Below are 20,873 nucleotides of genomic sequence, written 5' to 3'. Positions count from 1 at the left end.
GAGTTTGGGTGGGGTCTGGGGACAGCTGAAGCAGGCCGCGTGGTCTGTGGGCTCCCCCGGTGGCCCTGCGGGGCCAAGGGCATGGAGACCATCCTTGCAGCCTGTGGGTGGGTGGGTGGGCGGGCGGGCGGGCGCGTGGGCAGAGGGGCCTCCGGTTCCTTTCCCTCAGTTGAGGTCTCCCAGAGCCACAGAGGGACACTCTCATTTTGTGAACTGCAGGCTCGGCTGGGAGCTGGGAGGTTTGTTGTCCCAGGCAGGGGGCTGGCTCAGGAGGAGGAGGGGCCGGGCCACAGCATCAGCCTTGCCAGGGCGGTCTGAGGCCTTGCTTGTATACCCAGCCCCTTTGGAGCCAGGGCGTGAGGCCAGGCCCTGAAGGATCATTTGCTCACCAATCCCCAAAGGAGGGGCCTTGAGGCACCCTGGGTCCCAGCAAGCCGCCTCCCAGCCAGCACACTTGCTTGGCCGGTGTTAGTTTCGTAAGAAGGGGTGTGTGTCTTCCCTCATTGGCCACCTCCTCACTGAAGCAGAGTGTGCCCCTCAAAGTTTCTGCAGAGGCCTGGGCACCCCCAGCCAGCCCCAGTAGATGGGCAAACTGTGGTCCCCTCTAGAAGTCCCATTTCTCAACCCCCGGGTGTCAGCTGGACTGGAAGCAAAACTAGCAGTCAACCATGTATACCCTCTGAAGCCAGGGGTGGGGGACCGGAGTCTTGCTCTGCTGCACCTGTAAGGCATTTTACGTCCCCCCCCGGGCCTGGGCAGGCTGGCCTTCCTCCTCAGCTCTAGGAGATGATGGGCATTGGAAGTGGCACTCGGTGGGGTGTCCATCTGTCATTTGCTTTCACCTGATTGAGGGAGGGGTCGGGGAGAGGGCAGCGGCTCAGCCCCCCGTCTCTGTCGGCAGATCCACATGAAGACCATGCCCGCCGCCATGTTCAGGCTCCTCACAGGCCAGGAGACCCCACTGTACATCTAGGCTCCCCCCAGCCTGGCCACGCAGCCTGGATACCGGGCAGGCCCGCCCGGGCCCAGAGGAGCTGGGAGCCGGGCCACAGACCTGACCCCGACGCCACAGCCCAGCCACGGACACTGGCTCCCCAAAGGGCGTGCCCTCGCCACCCACCTTTTTTTTTTTCACTTTGCCAAAAAGGGGTATGTCTTTATCAAAGGAGAGTCACAGAACAAATGTATGTTTGTAAAGCGTTCAAGTATTTTGCCACGTTCTGGACTGTCTGCTCCCTGCCGCCAGCCAGGGTGTGTCTTGGTAGCTGTGCGTGGTGTGGAGTGTGTTTCCTCCCTGAAGCTGTGCGGAGCAGACTGGTGCCTCCGAGGGACGCAGCTCCTGGGGCAGGGCAGCCGTCGCTCATGCCCCCTGGGTAGGGACATCTGGGGTCCTGTGGGCCCCCACAATGGTCCCAAACAAACAAAAAAACAGCTGCCTGTCACTGCAGGAACGCAGGCAGCCCAGCTCCCAGGACATGACTTGTAATGAAAGTGTGGGGACATGTGATTGATTGATTGTAAATAAAGGATGATGGCCACAACATGAAAACTCCATATTTATTTAGATACTATTACTGTTTGTTTGGACTTTTATTTTGGCAGGCTATTTTCAGACTCTAGGGTTTTCTGACGTGACCTGTAACCACACCTGCCTCTCCCATCGTCTCTCTCAGGCAGGGCTCCCACAGAGATGAGGGCCAGGCGTCTGCCCCCCTCTTTAAAATCGATCTACACACTCTCATCCACGCACATGCTCCCCCGAAGAAACCCATGCCAGAAAACGCGACCTCGGCCATGCCTAAGGCAGCCGTGAGCACAGACCCCTCGGCCAGCGTGGCGCGGCGGCCCTGAGCTGTCGTGGCGTGTGTGTACATCAAGTCAGATCTAGTCCAGCTCAGTTCATTAGCGATCCATGTACTCTGATGTCATCTTGTCCCGAAGTCTCTCTTTTTGGCCCAGGCCTTGAAGAATACACTGTGACTTAAAAAGCCTTACCACGCAGTAACTAAAGCTTTAGGATGACTGTATTCGAGGAGTGCCGTGTGTTGCATGCAGCTGCCCGTAGGAAGACTTTGTGCATATCACTAATAAACCTGAAGTCGTGATGAAAAGCCGTGTGTGACTGGTCTGTTCCCTGAGCAGCCGGTGCCCGCCTGCCTTCTCACTCACAGCCTGGATGCGGCTCTGCAAGTCTGCCGTGTGGTGGTGGCCAAAGCTGCTCAGTGCCCCTCCTAGACCCTGAGCCTTGGGAGCTGTCACTAATTAGGTTGGAGGGTGGGCACTCTGGGTACCAGGTGTCAGCTGGGCAACGGGAGGTGCCAGCGATGGTGCCAGGTCACGGGGTCAGCACCAGGTTCTCAACCCACTTGCCCCAGTGGGGAGACCAGGCTGCAGAACACTGACTAACAGAATGAGGGAGCCAGAGAGCCCTGGGCTGCTTCAGATTACGACGTGAACGACCCCTGGAGAGGAGTGTGTGTAACAGAAAGCCGGACCACCTGTCCAGCACCCTCTCTGCACCTGTGAGGCCTCTGCAGCCTGTTTAGCGACGATTCTGGCAGCTCTGCCAGCACTTACCTTTCTTTATGGCCACCGTTCTGGCATCAGCTGGTGTGCCAGGTAGCATGCATGGGCTTTGGTCACCGGCAGGGGACTGGGGTCCAGCTGGGTTAGGCTGAGGGCCTTGGATGGGGAGGAGCCCTCTTCTCTGGCCTGCCCACAGGAGCGTGCATGCCACGCTCTGAGCACTGACCACCTTCAGGGCCCAGGATTCTTGGGGAACTGCAGAGTAAGGAGAAGACTTACTTTCATCACCTGGCCGCCTGGAGGACGTGTGCCGAGGGCTTCCCTCAGCTGACCTTAGCCATCAGGGGCCTTTAAGAGACAGCCTTTCAAGGCGCACCCCCGCTCCATGCCTCCTCTTCCCAGAAAGTATACATTGTAGAGGCAGAGAAAGGTGTTCTGTAGGAAACTCCATCAGAGAGCTGCACGTATGCTAAAACGCGTATGCGCTTGCTCTGAATATGCTCAAGAATGAAAAGCAAATACATTCTTGATGTGGCCAACAAGCAAGAAATGCCAGAGGTGGCCACATCCTTGGGGAATGAAAAGAAATGGCGCCTGAGTCAGAGCTGGAGGGAATGGGCCTCCCCTTCCCAGGCCAAGGCGAACCTTCTTAACGACAGGGCCAGGAAGCAGATCCTGGCAAGGAGAGCCCTGGCCAGCTGAGGACATGTGGGGGGGACTCCCACCAAATCCTACACATCTTTTAAAAACCTACATGGAGAACTTTGAGCTATGGGCCTGCATTCCTCCCAGCAGCCCTTGGAGGCTGCATCCATGGAGGGGCTGCCATGGCCGGTGTGGGCGGGCCTGCGTGTGTCCAGGCCCCACCTTCCCCACTCTACGCCAAAGCTGAGCCTCTCGAGGCTCCCGGAAGCACCGCGAGTGGTGTGGGTGTCTCAGGCTCCCTGGCTGGCTGCTGCAAGGCCCGCTCAGGACCCTGCCCCTGGCCAGCAGTACACACGGGCTCTCAGCCTGCCTCTGTCCCAGTTAGACCTCAGAGACACAGAGGCCAGAAATACTTTTTATTAAAACACTGATCATTATTAAAACACCTTGAGGTACATTAAATAAATACAACCCTTCCACTTGTACAAACAGGTCTCTGGTGGCTTGAAAACTATTTCCTATAAATTCTGCCTTAGCAGCCTCTGAGAGTCAGCATGGGTGGGGAGAAGCGTCCGTGTGTAACAAGCTTTCTGTGGCCTGGTGTGTTACAAGCATTTAATGTGGACCCTCCTCTCCACCCAAGGGAGGCCTGAGGTCCTTGCAAATGATGCTCCCCCTCTCCAACCCTGCATCTCAAAGAGTTGGGGACCAGGTTCTCCCCGCTCAGCATCCTCATGGCCCCCATGCTGGGGTCAGTGGTGGTGTTACAGCAGGTCCCAGCCCCCTCTGGGTCTTAGGAGGGCAGGGGACGCCCAGGGCCCAGCTGAGCTGGAGGAGGGTGTCACCCCCAAAGCAGCCACCGTTGGCCTATTTAAGATCCCAGACAGGGAGCATGATTGGAGTGGGGGAAAGGACGCACAGGGAGGGGAGGAATTCAGCCTTCCCTTTGGCTGTGAGCCGACACACAGCCTGGGGCTTGGGCTCTTGCTACTGGTACCCGGATGCCAGGGAGCCAGGGTCAACGGCACCACAGCTGCTGGGTCAAGTTGCCAGCACATTCCCTAGTCTACCAGCACCTCTCTCTTCTGGGGACCTTCCTGGGATGCCCAGAGCCTGGCCCCTCCTAGAGTCCATGAGTGGCCCTGAGCTGCTGGGCTGAGGGGGGCACCCCACCCCATCCCTGACTGCCTCGTTTCCAGGAGGCAGAGGGTTCCAGCCCAGTGGCATCAAGTTGGGTACAGTTTCTGTATCCACAAAACAGAGCTGCCACCAGCACAAACCCAGAACTGGGTGAGGGGGGTGCCGGTGTGGGGACCGCAGGGAGGCACCGCTGGGGCAGAAGCCCCACTGGCTGGTGGGTCCGGGCCCTGCTGCAGAGAAGGGAACGACACCGAGCACCAGGCTGGGTGGTCCAGGGGGCCTCCGCCCCGGCTGCATGATGAAAACACGCCAGAAGCCGAGTCCCTCCACTGGGTGGGGGCGGCACTGGCCTCGCTGGAACTGCAGCTAGGCCTGAGGACTGCGGCTCTAGCCCACCCAAGGGCTCAGCCCAAGGACAATGCTGTGTGGACACCCCCAAGCAGGTGACACCCATGCGGCGCAGCCCCAGCGTACCTCAGAGACAGTGGAGATGCAGAGGCCGGGGCGTCAGGCGTGGCTGAAGCGCTGCTCCGGGGCAGCCATTTTGAAAATCCATCAATTAATTGCACCTGCAAAGGGACTTGCCTTGTGTGAATTCAGAAGCCCCCACTTGAGAAAAATCAGAGGTCTCCTGTCTTATAGTCTGAATAAAGTGCTCATAAATTCATCTCTAGTACATCTCTCCTGGAAAAGTGAGGGTTGTCATGGAAAGGCCTGGTTTGTGTGTCTTCAGCTCTCTAAAGCGGCTGAAGCCTTCTCAAGCGACCACAGCTGGTGGAGTCCTACATCTCAGCCCCAGGGCGGGGTAAGGGCTGGAGGAAGGCTCTGTGCAGCTAGGCTGGAACCTCACCGCCTGCCTAGCTTCCAGCCACACAGACGCTCCCCAGCACACTGGCCCCAGTTAAGGACAAGCCCCACAGAGCCCAGGGAAAAAGCAGCGTGAGCCCCGGCCCCCAGCAGTGGTGGGCACCCTCTGGTGCCCCCTGCGTCCCCATGCCAGGCCCACGGGCTCTCTGGGGAGATCTTGGGCTCGAGGCTGCTTTGTTCGCCGGAGAGCCCACCCATCGCAGCTCAGTGGCTGTTGCTAGTGGTCCTGAACGGGCATTTCCATCACTGCAGAAAGTTCTCATGGATGGTGCTGTTCCAGGGCCACTGTTGGGAACAGCCGCCACTGATGCCACCAGAAAACGGGGCTGGGGGCCGAAAAAGTCAAAGGTGCTCAAGCCAGCCCCAAACTGGGTGTGCCTGCTTCTGCATAAGCAGCACAGTGGGGGTCTGCTTTCCTCTTTGTGTGGGTTTGTCAGTGGCTTACGATCTCCTGCGCAGGTGTGTCTGCTGCCAGGAGGAGGGTGGCTCTGAGTGAGTCCCGGGGACCTGCTTTATCAAGAGGGACCACTTCCCAGAGAAACCGGCCTCTCTCCGCCAGACCTGGACCCACCGAGCTCAATCAGCTGAACTCAGAGACAAGGGAGACCCCCAAAGGGGCTGGGAATCAGCGCTTATTGTTATGGATCAAACTAGGGTCTGCTCCAGGAACAGGACAGGAGCCTGGAGAAAGGGGGCCCAGGAGGAGGTGGGGGAGGCACCCCACAGAAGGAGGCACCCCACAGAGGGCGGCACCCCACAGAGGGAGGCCCACAGAGGGAAGCTGAGCTCGAGGCCCAGGAGACCAGGAGACGGTGGGTACCTCCAACCCCCCATAACGCTGGCCTGTCCCCTGGGGTGGCCGGGCTGTGGCAGAGGCCCTCATTGGACATTTGTTTGTACCGTAGCCCTGGGGGCAGAAAGTTGGGCCCAGGCTACCATCTGTGCTAAAACTACCTATTTCCTTTCATAGGAAATAGGCCAGAGCATGATGAACGTTGGATTCTAGAGCTATCGAACCACATGAGAAAATGTCTCACGACTCGATGCCACTCTGTCCACTGAACACTAAGTTAAATTGGGGGTGGGAGACTCCTGCTTTGGATGGCCCTGATTTTGGAGATACTTGAGTCTTTAGGTGACAAGAGTGTCCCCTGTTGCTGTATTCACATTCGTGCAACGCTGCTCAGTTCAAGCCTCTCCACGCCAGAGAGAGTTCACTGTGGACGTGAGAGTAATCTTTCCAAATTACCAGGCTAGGTAGGAAATGCAATCCCCAAGGAAACGACTGCTCGGTTTCCTGCCCTCGCTGCCCCCAGATGATCCTGGGTGTCCCCCCCGCCCCCCGATTTGTCCTCAGCCAAGCTGGGCCTGAAGCCTCTGTCAGGCAAGGCGGCTTCTGGCAAGAACATCTGTAGCGCCAGGCCCGTTGCTGTCCATGGCCAGACTTGTGGCTCCTTCATACCTGGTCCAGAACGCTGGCGCTGAAGACGGCTTCCTCCTCGGGGCGTTCCTCGGAGGTGACGGCCACGTGCATGGCACCCGCCACGTGCTGCGCCTCGGTGGGAAGGGCACAGTGTGAGTGTTCCAGAAACTTAGTCACCAAAACCCTGGCGTCCGTATAGGCCTTGCTGTCCATTAAAGAGCGCGGCCGTTCTTTGGAGGCCGCCGGGAAGGCCTCTGGCACTGGCCATTGGTCAACTTTCGAGGTATCTGGGTCTCCCGCTGGTGAAAGCTGGGCCCGACAGGCAGCCGTGGCAGAACGAGACATGGAAACTAAAAATCGAGGGAAAAGATGCCATTTGAAACTCACTGGAAACAAAAGAAAAGGCAGCCTTAAAGAGGTCAGCGCCAAAGCAAGGAAATGCCATTCCTGGGGCCGGCGCTCTGGGCACACCCTGCTGTCCGCATCCCCCTCCCCTTCTCAGCCGAGCTGAGCTGGTGTCAACCTCCAGGGCTGCAGCCTCCAGGAGCGAGGCCTGGGGGAAAGGCCGCTGGAGCCGGCAGGGACCCGCCTTCCGCCCCCTTGGCTAGAATCCTGGCTACACGAGGGCTTGCTTGTATGAAGAGGCATTGCCTTAACCAGCAGGAGAATTCAGTGAACACATGAAAGGGAAAGAGGAAATACCGATAAAACTTTAATGACCTGCCTGTGACTAAGACATATATTTTAGATGGCGAGCAAGCAGGAGAAACCTGCTAAACTGATACCCACCCAGTGGCAGATCAGACAGGAAGCGCCCTGCAGCTGGCCAGGTCTGCCGTGGGTCAGGTGGTGTCCTGGGTCCCACCCCGGCACAGTGCAATGGGCCAGTGACTCAAAAAAAGCCCTGCACCCTTCATGGGAATACCCACCCGTACCTGAAGGGCTCCAGGGCCCCCGGAAGGCACGTGCCTGCGGCGTGCGGATCAGCCTAGCCAAGAGGGGACAGAGGCATCAGGTGTGTGGGTGCCAAGGTGTGAATTTCACTGAGGGGCACAGGCCACACAAAGCCATCAGGGGCCCACAGAATGGACCCATGAGCCCCTCCAAGTCCGGAGCATCCTCCTCCAAACCTCAGTGAGTGAATGTGAGCCGGAGGCCCCTGCGGCCCTACTGTGGAGAACCAGCAGAGGGGGGTGTTTCAGAAGGTCCTGACAGGACTTGCCCGCTGTGAGCCGGCCGTGGGAGGCAGGAGGGGGAATACAGACATGACCGCAGCCAGGGAGTCCACACGTGCCAAACCTGGTGTTTCCACCAGGAGGGCACCTCCAGTCAACTGGCCACTGCAGGCCCTGGTTCCTTTCAGGGACTCGGTTCTTTCTGGTGTGGCTGGGCTCCAGTCAGAATCAGCTGGGTAAGACCACAGAGAGGAGACTGGGCCGGGACCCACTGCAGTTCCTGCATTTCAACGTAATGAAAAAGTCCCACCAATCTTTATTGGCAGAAACTGTGCCTCCTCTCAAAACACAGCAATGAGGACTGGGTGTGAGGTCTCCAACCCCAGGGTGCCCGACTCTGGGGGAGCTAGTGTGAAATGCAAATTCCTGGGCTGCTGGCCATAGGGACCTGGTGCCAGGTCCTAGACTCCAGGGCACTGCCCGTGGACACAGTCGCATGGGGCGATTCCCGGAAAACTCTGGGCTATGTGCAGACTGCTGCCAAGGTGCCTGGGAAGTGCTGCTGGAAACGTACCCCTGTCTGCCTGGGGCGGCTGCAGCCGATGAAACTCCACCACCCCCCAGTTATCATTGGGGGTCATCTGTCCTGTGCCAGACTCTAGGGCTTTTCTGGGCCCTGGAGCACATGTGCAGCACTCACAGCTAATGTCTGGGACTGGCCCCTGGGCCCCTTGAATCCTTCCTCCCCTGTCAGAGTGACAAGCCTGGTGGGGTGCAGAGGGGCCCACAGGCTGCTCCCCACCCACCTCCAGCTCAGGGGCCATCAAGACCGCATTCCCAGTGTGGCCCCAGACAGGACTCCCAGGGCCGGGACTCCACTCTCAGGGGTCATTGAGACCTGCAGCATCCAGGGAAAGCCGGCCACACTCTTAGGACATGGGTGAGCCTCCCCAGCCATACCTGCTGTGCCAGATGTGCATGAGGTGGGGTCGCTGGTAGAGCGGGACACATGCCCAGGACCTGGCTGCACCTGCGAGCCCATGCCAGGATCCTCCAGAGACACACAGCCAGGGTGAAGGGCAGGTTCAGGGGGCGCTGGGGTGCCTACAGGGCCATCAGGGGATGGGCTGGAACCTGGCGTGGCAGTGCCCTCAGACACCAGGAGGCTTGTGCTGTCAGCTGGTACTGTAAGAGAAGGGACATGGCATTAGGGCGGGTGACCTCGGGGGACACTCATGTGGGACAGGGCCTGCCCCTCAAACTCCAGACCTAGATGAACTCTGAAACCCTGGGGGTGCAGAAACACTGAATAAAATTGACATGGCTGGGTGCAGTGGCTCATGCCTGGAATCCCAGCACTTTGGGAGGCCGAGACGGGTGGATCATCTGAGGTCAGGAGTTTGAGACCAGCCGGGGAAACATGGTGAAACCCCATCTCTACTAAAAATACAAAAATTAGCTGGGTGTGGTGGCAGGTGCCTGTAATCCCAGCTACTCAGGAGGCTGAGACAGGAGAATCGTCTGAACCCAGGAGGCAGAGGCTGCACTGAGCTGAGATCGTGTCATTGCACTCTGTCATGGTAGACAAGAGTGAGACCAAGTCTTAAAAAAAAAAATTGACAAACGCTGATTTTATGCTGTTGAAAGTTGGGGGCACCAAGTGAGTTCCCAGAAATCATTCCAGGAATGGCATGGGTGGAGGGCTTAGACCCTTCACACTACATAAGAGATTAAAAGTTAGAAATCAGACGCTTTGGTCACAGGACGCTTTGGTCTGGGTGAACAGGGCTGGTGCAGGGATACACAGCAGCATCCCCGCCAGGTCCTAGTGGGCCTGAGATCTGGCCCGCCCGTGCAGGGATGCAGCCCCAGGCCTGGTGTGCAGCCAGACAGGGCAGTGCAGACAGGTGGGATAAGCTCCGCCCACATGACACTGGCCTTGACTCTCAGGGTGTGAATGCCCAGCCAGCAGCAGCAGCAGCCTTGCCTGGGAACGATCCCGGAATGCAGACTCTCAGCTGGACCCCAGATCCATGGAAGCAGAGACCCTGGTGCTGGGCCTAGCCACCGGGGTTGGAACGAGCCCTCCAGGGAATTCTGATGCCCTCCAAACTGTAAGAACTGCTGCTCCGGACCAGGATACGGGTCAGGGCTGGGCTCCTGCCCGGAACCACTCCAAAGCTGGACCCCGAGGGGGCTGGATGGGAGTCAGTTTTAAAGCCATCTCCACGGGGTGTGCATGCACGTGACAGCATGAGAACTGCTCCTGCACTCTCGCTCCAATCACCAGGTGCCCTCAGAGCCCCCTGCGAGCGCTGGGGTGGATACTGCAAGGTGAATCTCCTGCATGGGGGCACTTTGGAGATCATGGCAGCCTCAAATCCTCCAGGCGTGGGGGCTTCAGGTTTGTTCCTGCCACCCCTTTCTCCCCTGAGTCTGTGAGCTTGCCCCAGGGCGATAGGCCTTTCAGGCCACCTTCCACTTCATCCTCACTGTCTGTGAGGCAGCCCTAGTTTACCCCCATCCCATAGCTGCAGAAATGGGCTTAGACAGAGCAGGGTTGAGGGCCACATGGCCACCAAGGTGCTCCTCTACTTGGTAGAGTCCTCATTCTATAGCCCAGCAGGAGCCTGGGTGCTAGAAGCCCTGCTGGTGCCTGAGTCAGCTGTAGAGTTCACCGCCCAGGTCCTGGGAGGGAGGAAGATCCAGCCCTGCTGAATTCTGGGCGAGGAGCACCCCTGTCTATTTCAGCCTGCCCTGAGATGGCAAACAGTAAGGGGCCTGGTAGCACTGGCCCCCCTCAGCCCAAACCCTGATATGCCACAGGTGTGGCCACCCTGTGACAGTGACTGAAACACACTGTACCCTGGGTTGCCCCTGGGAAGGCCACTGAACATCTTCTTGGACAGCTTCTGATGGCTTGGAGTGACCAAGGGAAGGACAAGATTACTTCCAATCCCACAACTGCAAAGACGCTGCGCTCTGCAGCCTCAAGGTGGCCTCCCAGAAAGACGGCCCCTTCCTGGTTCTCTTAGACGTTGAGTGAGCGTTGGGGAGAGGACAGAGTGCCCTGGGACTATCGTCCTGGCCCTTTGTGGGATCGAATGAGTTATCTAACTGTGGTCTCCAAATAAGCCAGCCCACGTGGCGCCTCGCAGAGGCCTCAGATGGTGGCTCTCTGGCTCGCCTGGCCTCTGTGTCCTTGCTCCCTCTGCTACAAAGGGCCCTCCTTCTTTCTTAGAGCCTTAGACCACCTCCCCTGCCCGGGCTCTGCACCTGCCTCCCAACCTGTGTGTTTGGGGATCTGACCCTTGCACACGTGTCCTTCAATGCCCTCCAGGACATGACTTCCAGCCTGTGCCCCGCTTCCAGCTGCCCGGCCCAGCCACCTTCTTCAGAGGGAGATGCCGTTCACCCGGTAGGTACAACTTTGGCTCTGGAAAAGCGACCCTAGATGGAGTCATGCTCTTCTTCAAATCCATACCCCTCAAGTGAGAAAGCGGGCAGAGGGGACGAGGTCTCCCCGGATGCCGACTGTAGAGGACGCAGGCACAGGAAGAAATGTGGGGCACATGGAGAGTGTTTAATGGGAAAGGCTGTTGCAGACTCCAGCCCCTTAAATAAGGAATGGAGCGAGGAAGAAAAGAGACATCCTTGAAAACACGAACACCCACTGCAGAAGTTGAGCGAGGTGCGATTACCTGGAGTGCTGAAGCCAGCACTAGTGTCTGGGTCCCTGGAGCTGGACTCAGCCACCTGCTGATCTATACTTGTCACCTACAGTAAGAAACAGAAAGCGTCAAGGTGGGTCATCCGTGGGAACACAACACAGTAGTGCAGGCACTAAAACTTGTCTCCTGGGCTGGACATGGTGGCTCACACCTGTAATCCCAGCACTTTGGGAGGTCAAGGAGGGTGGATCACGAGGTCAAGAGATCGAGACCGTCTTGGCCAACATGGTGAAACCCTGTCTCTACCGAAAATACAAAAAATTAGGTGGGCGTGGTGGCGCGTGCCTGTAGTCCCAGCTGCTTGGGAGGGTGAGGCAGAGGTTGCAGTGAGCTGAGATCACACCACTGCACTCCAGCCTGGCGACAGAGCGAGACTCTGTCTCAAAAGAAAATAAAGTTGACGCACAGCTCAGCTCTTCTCCCCTGTATTTATGAGGTGAGGTCTGAGGGTTCAAGTCACCCTTGCAGAGGCCGAAGCCTAGTTTTCTTTCTTTCTTTTTTTTTTTTTTCTGAAATGGAGTCTTGCTCTGTCGCCCAGGCTGGAGGGTAATGGCGTGATCTCCACTTACTGCAACCTCGGCCTCCCCAGTTCAAGCAACTCTTCTGCCTCAGCCTCCCGAGTAGTTAGGATTATAGGTACCTGCCACTGTGCCCGGCTAGTTTTTTGTATATTTAGAAGAGATGGGGTTTTGCCATCTTGGCCAGGCTGGTCTCAAACTCCTAACCTTAGGCAATCAGCCAGCTTCAGCCTCCCATAGTGCTGGGATTACAGGCGTGAGCCACCGAGCTGGGCCCAAAGCCTATTTCTGTGAACTTTTGCAATCAGTGTGCCCAATAGGGCCACAGAATCCTGATGTCAAGTTGCACCGTCATTGATCTTTTGTGACTTTCTATTTATTTTTCTTTTCTTTATATATTTTAGAGACAGTGTCATGCCATGGCCCACGCTGGAGTGCAGTGGTGCAATCATAGCTCACTGCAGCCTCAAACTCCTGGGCTTAAACAATCCGGCCTCATCCTTCCCAGTAGCTGGGAGCAGAGGTATGAGCTACCACGCCCTGCTTTTTTCAGCTTTCTTCTTGGACAGACGTCGATTCTGCCTGGAGAGGCCTCGGAATCTGAGGGGAAGGCTACACCCCCTCTGCTCTCTACCCCATCTTCGTTCTGCCCATTCTGTGTGGGGCATGGTTTCCACCTTGGAGGGCACAGCTGCGCCATCCCTGCGTTAGGGTCTCCCGGATTCGACATTTGCATGCGATGCACACTACACACACGTCACGTGGGCACCGCCAGGCACCCCATGCCACCTCAGAAAACAAGTTTTCAATCCTTGTGTTATTTCAGAATTGCTTTGGGGATACACTTGCAAATAATGAGCTCCAGAGGAGACTGGAAAGGTGAGGGGGGCCCCTGCGGCTCTGTCCGATTTCAGCTCAGGTCATTACATCTCTGCCTCCCTCATCTCCCGCCACTTCAGTCAGATAGCTGGTCGCCTTCATCTCTCCTCTTCAACCAGGCTGACAGCGGGGTGGGGGATGGAGCGGCAGCCTTCCCACCCACACAAAGGGTGTGAGCTGCCCCCGTGGCATGGGGCTCCAGAGGGGGTTTTGAGACAAAGAGAAGAGGGAGAGCCGCCTAAGTGTGTCCTTTGATCTCACTAAGATGCTTTTGAGTGATATGGTCCATGCTGTTTTTCCTTAGCCCTCTCACTCTGCTGGGAGGGAGTCAGTGAGGGAGAATTCACCTCGCCAGCAGCGCTCACTTGCCTTTCCACTGAAGTCATTATGTGCCAATAACCGATTCTGGAAATCTCTGTCCAGAACCTTCCACCGAATCACAGGAAGAAAGCAGTGCCCTAACGGTCTGTTTCATCCGCTGCTCCCTTCCCGCATCTAACCTGCCCCTGCACTTTCTTTTCTTCTGGATCATAGGTGGGTGGTAACTTACAACTCCGATGTCTAAAAGAAATCTTAGGGTAATAAACAAACATAAATAAAACAAGAGAAAGAAAACACGCGGTGGGGTAAGTTCAGGAGGAAACCGGATTCGCTTCATATTTTGCAGAAGCATCACTCACTTCCCTCTACCTCCTGGTCAAATTCAAATTCAGTTTTGAGAGGAGGCAGTTCCTGGGAGCATATCTATCACCTCTCACCAGCAGAGTGTCAAGAGTTTAATTTAAATGTGGCCCTTCCCTGATGTCAGAAGCCACCTTGCCACGCTAAGCCACAGGGAAAGCAGCGGTTCCTCTCATACGGCATTTTTGATGAACTATAAAGGCAGGAGAAAAGAGTGGGGAAGAAATGTATTTGTGGCATAGAATTTAAGTTGAAATTTGAGTTCAGCGAGGAAGCTCATAAACACAGCTCTTTGCAGAAGGAGAGTGGGGAGGGGGCTGTGGACGGGAGACACTTCGGGAATCACTTCACCTGAGTCTTACTGGTTTGCCGATGTGCTATTCTGAACAGTCGTCGTAACTGAAAAATCGATTGGCATTTCAACAAATAATTCACCGTGTACAAAGCTCTGTGGCTAAGACACTCGGCATGGAAATTCTGCAGTACGTTTCCCACTCCTGGGTGAGGTCAACCATTTAGAACCAGATTTATGAAAAGCTGTTCTTTTGGGTCAATTCCAGCAATCATGCAAAATGTGAGTTAAATTTTAGGCTGGTGGCTGAAGGCAAACTCTGAACATGCTTTGCTAACAGATTTTTTGTAGATCATAACTTGTAGGACTTGGCGCTGGTCTCAGACTGTGCTGATCCTCCTCCCTTCTCACGACTCCTGTCTTGCTCTGGGGTTCCCTTCCACCCACCATGCTGTCACCAAATTAAACTCCCACAGCACCACTAGGTCATGTGCAACATGCCAAGCTCGTTAAAAGCACTTCGATAGTTTGACATCCAAGGTCGTAAAATACCTGCCCAAACTATTTCAGCCCTGGTGAGCTGAAGCTCACACAGCCAGGCTCCAGGCCATCCTGCTGTTGGCCTTAGCTGATGCCGTGACCTTCACCTACACTACCTCCCCCTCCTCCACACGCCCCAGCCCCCCACACCACCTCCCCATCCTCCACGCGCCCCAGCCCCCCACACCACCTCCCCCTCGTCCACCCGCCCCAGCCCCCCACACCACCTCCCCTCCTCCACGCGCCCAACCCCCGACACCACCTCCCTCTCCTCCACACATCCCAGCCCTCCCACACCACCTCCCCCTCCTCCACACATCCCAGCCCTCCCACACCACCTCGCCCTCCTCCACACTCCAGCCACCCACACCACCTCCCCCTCCTCCACGCGCCCCAGCCCCCCACACCACCTCCCCCTCCTCCACGCGCCCCAGGCCCCCACACCACCTCCCCCTCCTCCACGCGCCCCATCCCCCCACACCACCTCCCCCTCCTCCACGCGCCCCAGCCCCCCACACCACCTCCTCCTCCTCCACGCGCCCCAGCCCCCCACACCACCTCCCCTCCTCCACGCGCCCCAGCCCCCCACACCACCTCCCCCTCCTCCACGCGCCCCAGCCCCCCACACCACCTCCCCCTCCTCCACGCGCCCCAGCCCTCACACCACCTCCCCCTCCTCCACGCGCCCCAGCCCCCCACACCACCTCCCCCTCCTCCACACGCCCCAGCCCCCCACACCACCTCCCTCTCCTCCACACACCCCAGCCCTCCCAGATCACCAGGCCGTGTTCTTCTGCAGAAGCCTCAAAGAAATTTGTCTTTGTTGGGTCACTACATGAGAGTGATGTGACAGGGGGATTCTGTCCTATACCCACTGTTGTCAGTGGTCCCTGAAACATACACTTGCCACCAGGACAAGAAGATCAAACTGGTAATTTCTCAATCACTTTCCTGCTATCAAAATGTGGAAAGTAAAAAAGTCCCTTTTTAAAGTTTCCTTTCTTTTTAAAGAATAAGTGTGCTAATAACTTTGTGAAGCCTTATCCTATGTAGCTGTTAGACATGCCGTGCTTACAGGCACGTAGTACATTCTATGTCCTTGTGCTTTAACCAAGATATCTGTGCTGGACGTGCTCACAGGCATGTCCCAGCTCTCCATTGTTTTTACTTGTTTAGAAAAGTTTTAAGTTGTGAGCCAATCGGGTTGTAGTTTACATTGTGAGGTCTGGCTCCAGCCAAGGGAGATCAGACACACAGTAAGGACGACCCAAGATGGGCAAGGAATAAATTTTTCCTTTGCTCCTTGTACTCTCGTGGCAAGATGGCTAGCGAGAGTAAGTGAGGGTACCCTTCCTGCAGTCCGGGAAGTAAAAATTGCGATGCTGAAAGATCCTTTGTCTCGGTGCTAATTTTTCTCTGTGGCTTGGAGCATCTATTTCCAACACAAAAGAAACTCACTCCTTCAACACTGGCTGAAGACTACAGCCATAGGAAAGAGAATGGCGTCTGACCCAATCCTACTCTCATCCGGCATCTGACCTAAACCAGAAGGGAAGTGTGCACGGCCCATCACCCAGGCGAGTGCTCCTCAGCCCATCCTCTGGGAGGCTGCCCCTCCTGTGCTAAACCTCTTCCCCAGCGCACTCCCCACCCCCAGACCCCAGAGCCAGCTGTGCCTCCAAGGAGTCTGCCTTCTGCAGCCTCCTATCTTTATCCAAATGAGTGCTGAGGGCAATTTCTACGTCATTTGTCCTAACAAGGAAACGCTATTGACCCCTCCTCAGAGGGGTGCAGGGTCATGCCGTGAAGGGGCGTTCCTCGCTGTCTAGTGGGGGGGTGCCTGCTGCCTAGGGAGGGGACAGCTGGCGGCACGGCCTTCCCTCTGTGGACGGTAATGGGCTTCGTTGACTTCCAGATTCCCAGACGTGGCCGTGAATTGAAAAGTGCTCTTAGACCAGGGGGTCGAAGAAAGTGGGCCTGAGGGCTGCAGCGGCCCCTTAATCACCAGATGCTGCCCTGAGCCAGGCGGGCGCCCAGGTACAGGCTGTGCATGCGGTCGTACTGTGCCCCTGCCAGCACTGGGAGCTGGGGGTCTCCGAGCCAACCCATGCTAATCCGAGATCAGCCTCTGACCTTACAGCTCTTCTCACTGCAGTTCTGAGAACGAAATCTCAACTGAGAGAATTCCCCAGAGTTTGAGACAGGGGTTTCGCGTTGGCTTCACGACCGGCACGATCCCTTCCCATAGATTCGACTCTTCAGAGAAAACAGTCCAACTGTGACACAGCAGGGATCCATGTCCTTCCCGGAGCCGCCATGCGGTCAGGCACTGAATGTCACACCCAGGTCCAGAAGCGACTTCCAGCAGTCAGGGACCGGGAGAAGCAGGGCCTGGGCTCCATGGACGGGAGTTCCCGTCGTGGGGAGGCAGAGGGCTCCGAGGGGCAGAAGGGAGAACGGGGAAGCAGGGCCAGTCCCAGCGCGGAGCTGGAGTTGTGATGGCAGCAGGCAGGGTCACTGAGTAGAGGCAGAGGACAGGACAGAGATGCTCCCTTGCCACAAGGCAGCCGTGGGGAACCACACACCCCTACGGCCTTCAGGGATTTCCCGGTCCACCCGCCACCCTGCCCAGTGCCCCTGCTGGCTACAGCGTGGAGCTGCCCATCTGCACCCTCGGTCAGCCTCCCCTCCGCCTTCCCAGGGACTTCCCTCATGGAGGGTCCCGTCCTGGGCCTGCTGCCCTCACCCTCTAGGTCCTTCCCTGTCTGCCTGGTGACATCCTCAAGGTCCTAGATCCACACTCCCCTCTAATTACCATCCCTTCTTCTCTCTTTACTGAACATCCTGCAAGAGTGACCTACTCCTGCTCTCCAACACATCCCCGGGGCAGCGGGGCTGAGGCTTTGACAGGCATTACACCCTTAGCCCTCACACCACCCCAACACCCCAGTGACTGACTCAGAGACCCTGGGGGTGAGCCCAGCCATTAGGATTTGATTAACAAGTTCCCCGGGGGGCACCCGCTGGCGTCTGAGAACCTCAGCCACACCCGCACTGCCCTGTGGACGTGCCATCCACTCCTTCACCCGGTGTGGTCCGGCCCTGCCCTCCATCCCATCAAAGCTGCTCTGCCAAGGTCACCAGCAGCCCCTCCATGGTGAGCCACGTGGCCCTGGGGGTCAGCTTCTAGAAAGCACCTGGCCCATCGCTTCCTTCCGGAACTGCTGGCTGTGGCAAATCCAGGCTCCTGGGAGCCTGCGTGGTAACCTGCAGCCTACCGAGTGTGGGGGTGCCTTTCTTCCACCGTCTGCAATCGTGTCATTCTGTGGGGCAACCTCTCTCCCATTTCCCAGACTCCAGTGACAGCAGCAGCTAACGGATTCCTCTGAACTACAGCTCCTGTCATCTTGCTGTAGTTCACACTCACTCAGAATTCAACCCACCACACCCAGACAGGTCGCCACCCATGCACGCTCATCTGAGACTCTTTCTGGACGACCCTCTGTTTGGGGGATATGCTGTGTCTGCCCTTCCTTCCTCTGAGCCTTGCACAGGCTGTTCCCTCTCTCAGGAGCCCTTCCAGCCCCACTCCCTGCACCTTGCCTGCCTGATGCCTGCCCAGCCTGACCTCCCAGACCCTCCCTGGACCCCTAAATTGGGCCTGACACCACGACAGGTGCCCCACGTGCACCGGGCTCCCCTCGGAGCACTGATGATAACTGGTATCATAGCCAACTGTCCCTACTAATAACACTGATTTGAATTACTGTTACTATAAACAGAAAGCTAAGCAACACTGGGAAGGCAGGGGTCCCGGCTCGGCTTTATAAAAACGTCTAAGAACATCTCCACGACTGCAGGTTCGGGAATGGATTTCAGGGCCACGCCCGCCTCCTCACTGGCAGCTCTCACACGTGCGCTTCTAGAACCCACAGGAAGAAGGGAGTCCCGGCCGGGGCGCAGGGACCGCCGTCTGCAGCTGCCCAGCCACTCCAGGCATTCCAGGGTCACTGTCTGCTGTGTGAGGGGGCGCTGGGGGCTCACGGGCCAGCTGGAAGCTGAGCTGGCAAACCACAAGCCACCCCAAAGGAGGTCCCTACAGCATATGTGACTCCCCAGGTGCATGGCACCTTACAGCGTCTGAACGCGCTCTCCATGTTTCCACAGCGCACAGGGAGGCCATGTCTCTTCCTGTCCTAAGACCACCCAGGCTGCTAAGGTGACCCGTCCTTGTGGGTGTGATTGTCAGCAGGGCTCATGAGCTTATTCAGTCACCACGGAAACTGCTGTTCCACCCACGGAGGCTCCTCAGGGTCAGCACTGCCTTGGTCCCTGGTTGGCAAAGGGACCAGCATTGCCACCTGGCCTGCGTGCATGTGGGCCCTCGGGATCTCAACGTGACAGGGAAAATGCTGGGGGTGACATCAAAAGGCCTGAGCCCTGTGCTAGAGTGGCTTTACAAGAGTCAGCAAAGACAGCGGGCAGCCGTCCAGGCCTGATCTGACACCCCGTACCACTGCCTGGCTGATGAGCTGGGCAGAGAGAACTGTCTGGGGCTCCATGGCTGCTGAGAAGCCCACAGTGGGTGCAGTTCTGGGTGTGCCTGGATGCTTCGGGTCATGCTGTCACCCGCTCTCCTCTGCTTGCTGCTTGGGGCTCAGAATTGGCTTCAGCCCCTCCCTCCGCCCCTCCCTGATGAACCTCCTCGGCTCCCCTGCCTGTGCCCTCTGCCCCAACTTGCTGCTGTGTGTCTCGGCCACACCCCAGTCCCCGAGGCCTCCAGGACCGCCCTAACCATCTGCCACGGGGGTTCTCTGCATTTCCTAAACTGGACTGTTGGCCTCTCTAGCAGGACTGGGGAATGTTCACAGATAAGATCCTAAAATATGTTTTCCAATCGCTTACTTTCTCTCCCTGTATCTCAAGGCACCAGTGAGTTGTCGATTTGGTCTATTTACATAACCCCACATCCCTTGGAGGGTGGGTCCTTGGAGGATCCCTTGCACTATGGGCCACGTGACCTTTCCAGATATCCCCATCGCTCTGCCCTGAAGCAGCATTTCACACTGAGTAACGACAATGATGACAAGGAGGAGGAGGAGGACAATCCCCAAAAAGGGTGGCTGACGTCTGCTGAGCTCAGTACTTACTATGCTCCAGGTCCTATTGGCTCCATTCAGACACCCTCCCATTTGGTCCCATGACCTTGGTACTATGATGATGCCCATTTTACAGATGGGGAGACGGAGGCTTCATGAACATACAGCCTGTCACATGTCAGGCACTGAGAGGCTGCGGGAGTGCCCGGCACGCACAGCTCAGAGAAGGCCAGAAGCACTGGCGGTTGGAGGCACTTCCCTGGCCTGAAGCGTCTCAGCCTCAGACAGGAGCAGGGACCCAGGGCAGCTTCCTCCCCTCCCCAAAGGGCGCTGATGGCAGTATGTGATCAAAGCTGGCTGGAGCGCCCTGGATACTTGGTCCATGGACCCAGCTCTGCTCCTGGGGGCTCTGCCCTCGGGTCAGGAGCTGTCCCAGGTACTTCTGCCTGCATCCTAGAACACCCACCAGCATGAAGCTCAGACGCACCTGGGCTGTGACTCTTGGCTGCAGAAATGGAACTGGGGAGACAAGGGGACAAGCGCCGACACTGGGTGCCCCAGTGTCTCTGCAGGTGCTGCTCTCCGAGCCTGTGGCCTCATCTATTGCACAGGGCTAACGAGACCAACATCCTGGCCAGGTGCGGTGGCTCATGCTTGTAATCCCAGCACTCTGGGAGGCTGAGGTGGGTAGATCATGAGGTCAAGAGATCAAGACCATCCTGGCCAACATGCTGAAACCCTGTCTCCACTAAAATACAAAAAACTAGCCAGGCGTGGAGGCAGGCGCCTGTAATCCCAGCTACTCGGGAGCCTAAGGCAGGGGAATCGCTTGAACCTGGGAGGCGGAGGTTGCAGTGAGCCGAGATTGTGGCACTGCACTCCAGCCTGGTGACAGAGCAAAACTCCGTCAAAAAAACAAAAACAAAAATAAAAACAAAAAAAAGATCAACGTCCCACAGGTTTGCTGAAACGCTTCAAGACAGACAAATGCCTCGGGGGGCCTCGGCACAGGGCACTCTCGGGTGGTCACTCCACAGCCACTCGGACCTGGCGCAGTGTGCGGTGCCTCCCAAGGGCCAGCCAGGACAGTGTCCCCAGCGTTCCCACAGAAACTGGCCTTGTCTGGGGCCCCGGGCCTCACCTGGCTGGCAGGGGGCTGGCCCACCACCGCCTCGTACGGAGGGGGGAGCTCAGCAGGATAGAGCAGGCCGGGGCTGTTGATGGCCACGTCATACAAAGTGCTGAACGGAGATGGAGCGAAGTCCAGGTGGAGGCCCCTGAAAAGGCACAAGCATCACATCGTCACTGCCTGAGGAATGAGGCGGAAGGGCTGGCAGCTCTCAAAGCAGCCCGAGCA

At 57.4% G+C, this 20,873-nt stretch overlaps 2 protein-coding genes across 15 annotated transcripts in view; one reads left to right on the top strand and one right to left on the bottom strand.

The window, feature by feature from the left end:
- The window catches only part of APBA2 (amyloid beta precursor protein binding family A member 2), a 209,563-nt gene extending 207,452 nt beyond the window's left edge, over positions 1 to 2,111 (top strand). For all 12 annotated transcript variants that reach the window (XM_021666816.2, XM_064376321.1, XM_021666823.2 and 9 more), the window contains one exon: positions 902 to 2,111. In XM_021666816.2, coding sequence (XP_021522491.1) covers positions 902 to 973 — 72 coding nt within the window. In that variant the 3' untranslated portion in view covers positions 974 to 2,111. The remainder of the gene's footprint in view (positions 1 to 901) is intronic.
- Positions 2,112 to 3,572: 1,461 nt separating this feature from the next.
- ENTREP2 (endosomal transmembrane epsin interactor 2) overlaps positions 3,573 to 20,873 on the bottom strand; it is a 399,634-nt gene continuing 382,333 nt past the window's right edge. For 2 of the 3 annotated variants that reach the window (XM_064376326.1, XM_064376328.1), the window contains 4 exons: positions 20,658 to 20,793; positions 11,478 to 11,553; positions 8,737 to 8,961; positions 3,573 to 6,951 (listed from right to left, as the gene is read on the bottom strand). In XM_064376326.1, coding sequence (XP_064232396.1) covers positions 6,635 to 6,951; positions 8,737 to 8,961; positions 11,478 to 11,553; positions 20,658 to 20,793 — 754 coding nt within the window. In that variant the 3' untranslated portion in view covers positions 3,573 to 6,634. Of the gene's footprint in view, positions 6,952 to 7,560; positions 8,057 to 8,736; positions 8,962 to 11,477; positions 11,554 to 20,657; positions 20,794 to 20,873 lie in introns of those variants that run through there. The other variant, XM_064376327.1, reaches the window with a different exon arrangement.

Source organism: Aotus nancymaae, unplaced genomic scaffold, assembly GCF_030222135.1.
Source record: "Aotus nancymaae isolate 86718 unplaced genomic scaffold, 86718_ANA_hifiasm-v0.15.2.pri h1tg000014l, whole genome shotgun sequence".
Classification (NCBI taxonomy): domain Eukaryota; kingdom Metazoa; phylum Chordata; class Mammalia; order Primates; family Aotidae; genus Aotus; species Aotus nancymaae.
The sequence above is the reverse complement of the archived record's forward strand: the minus strand, read 5'-3'. Positions and strand labels throughout refer to the sequence as shown.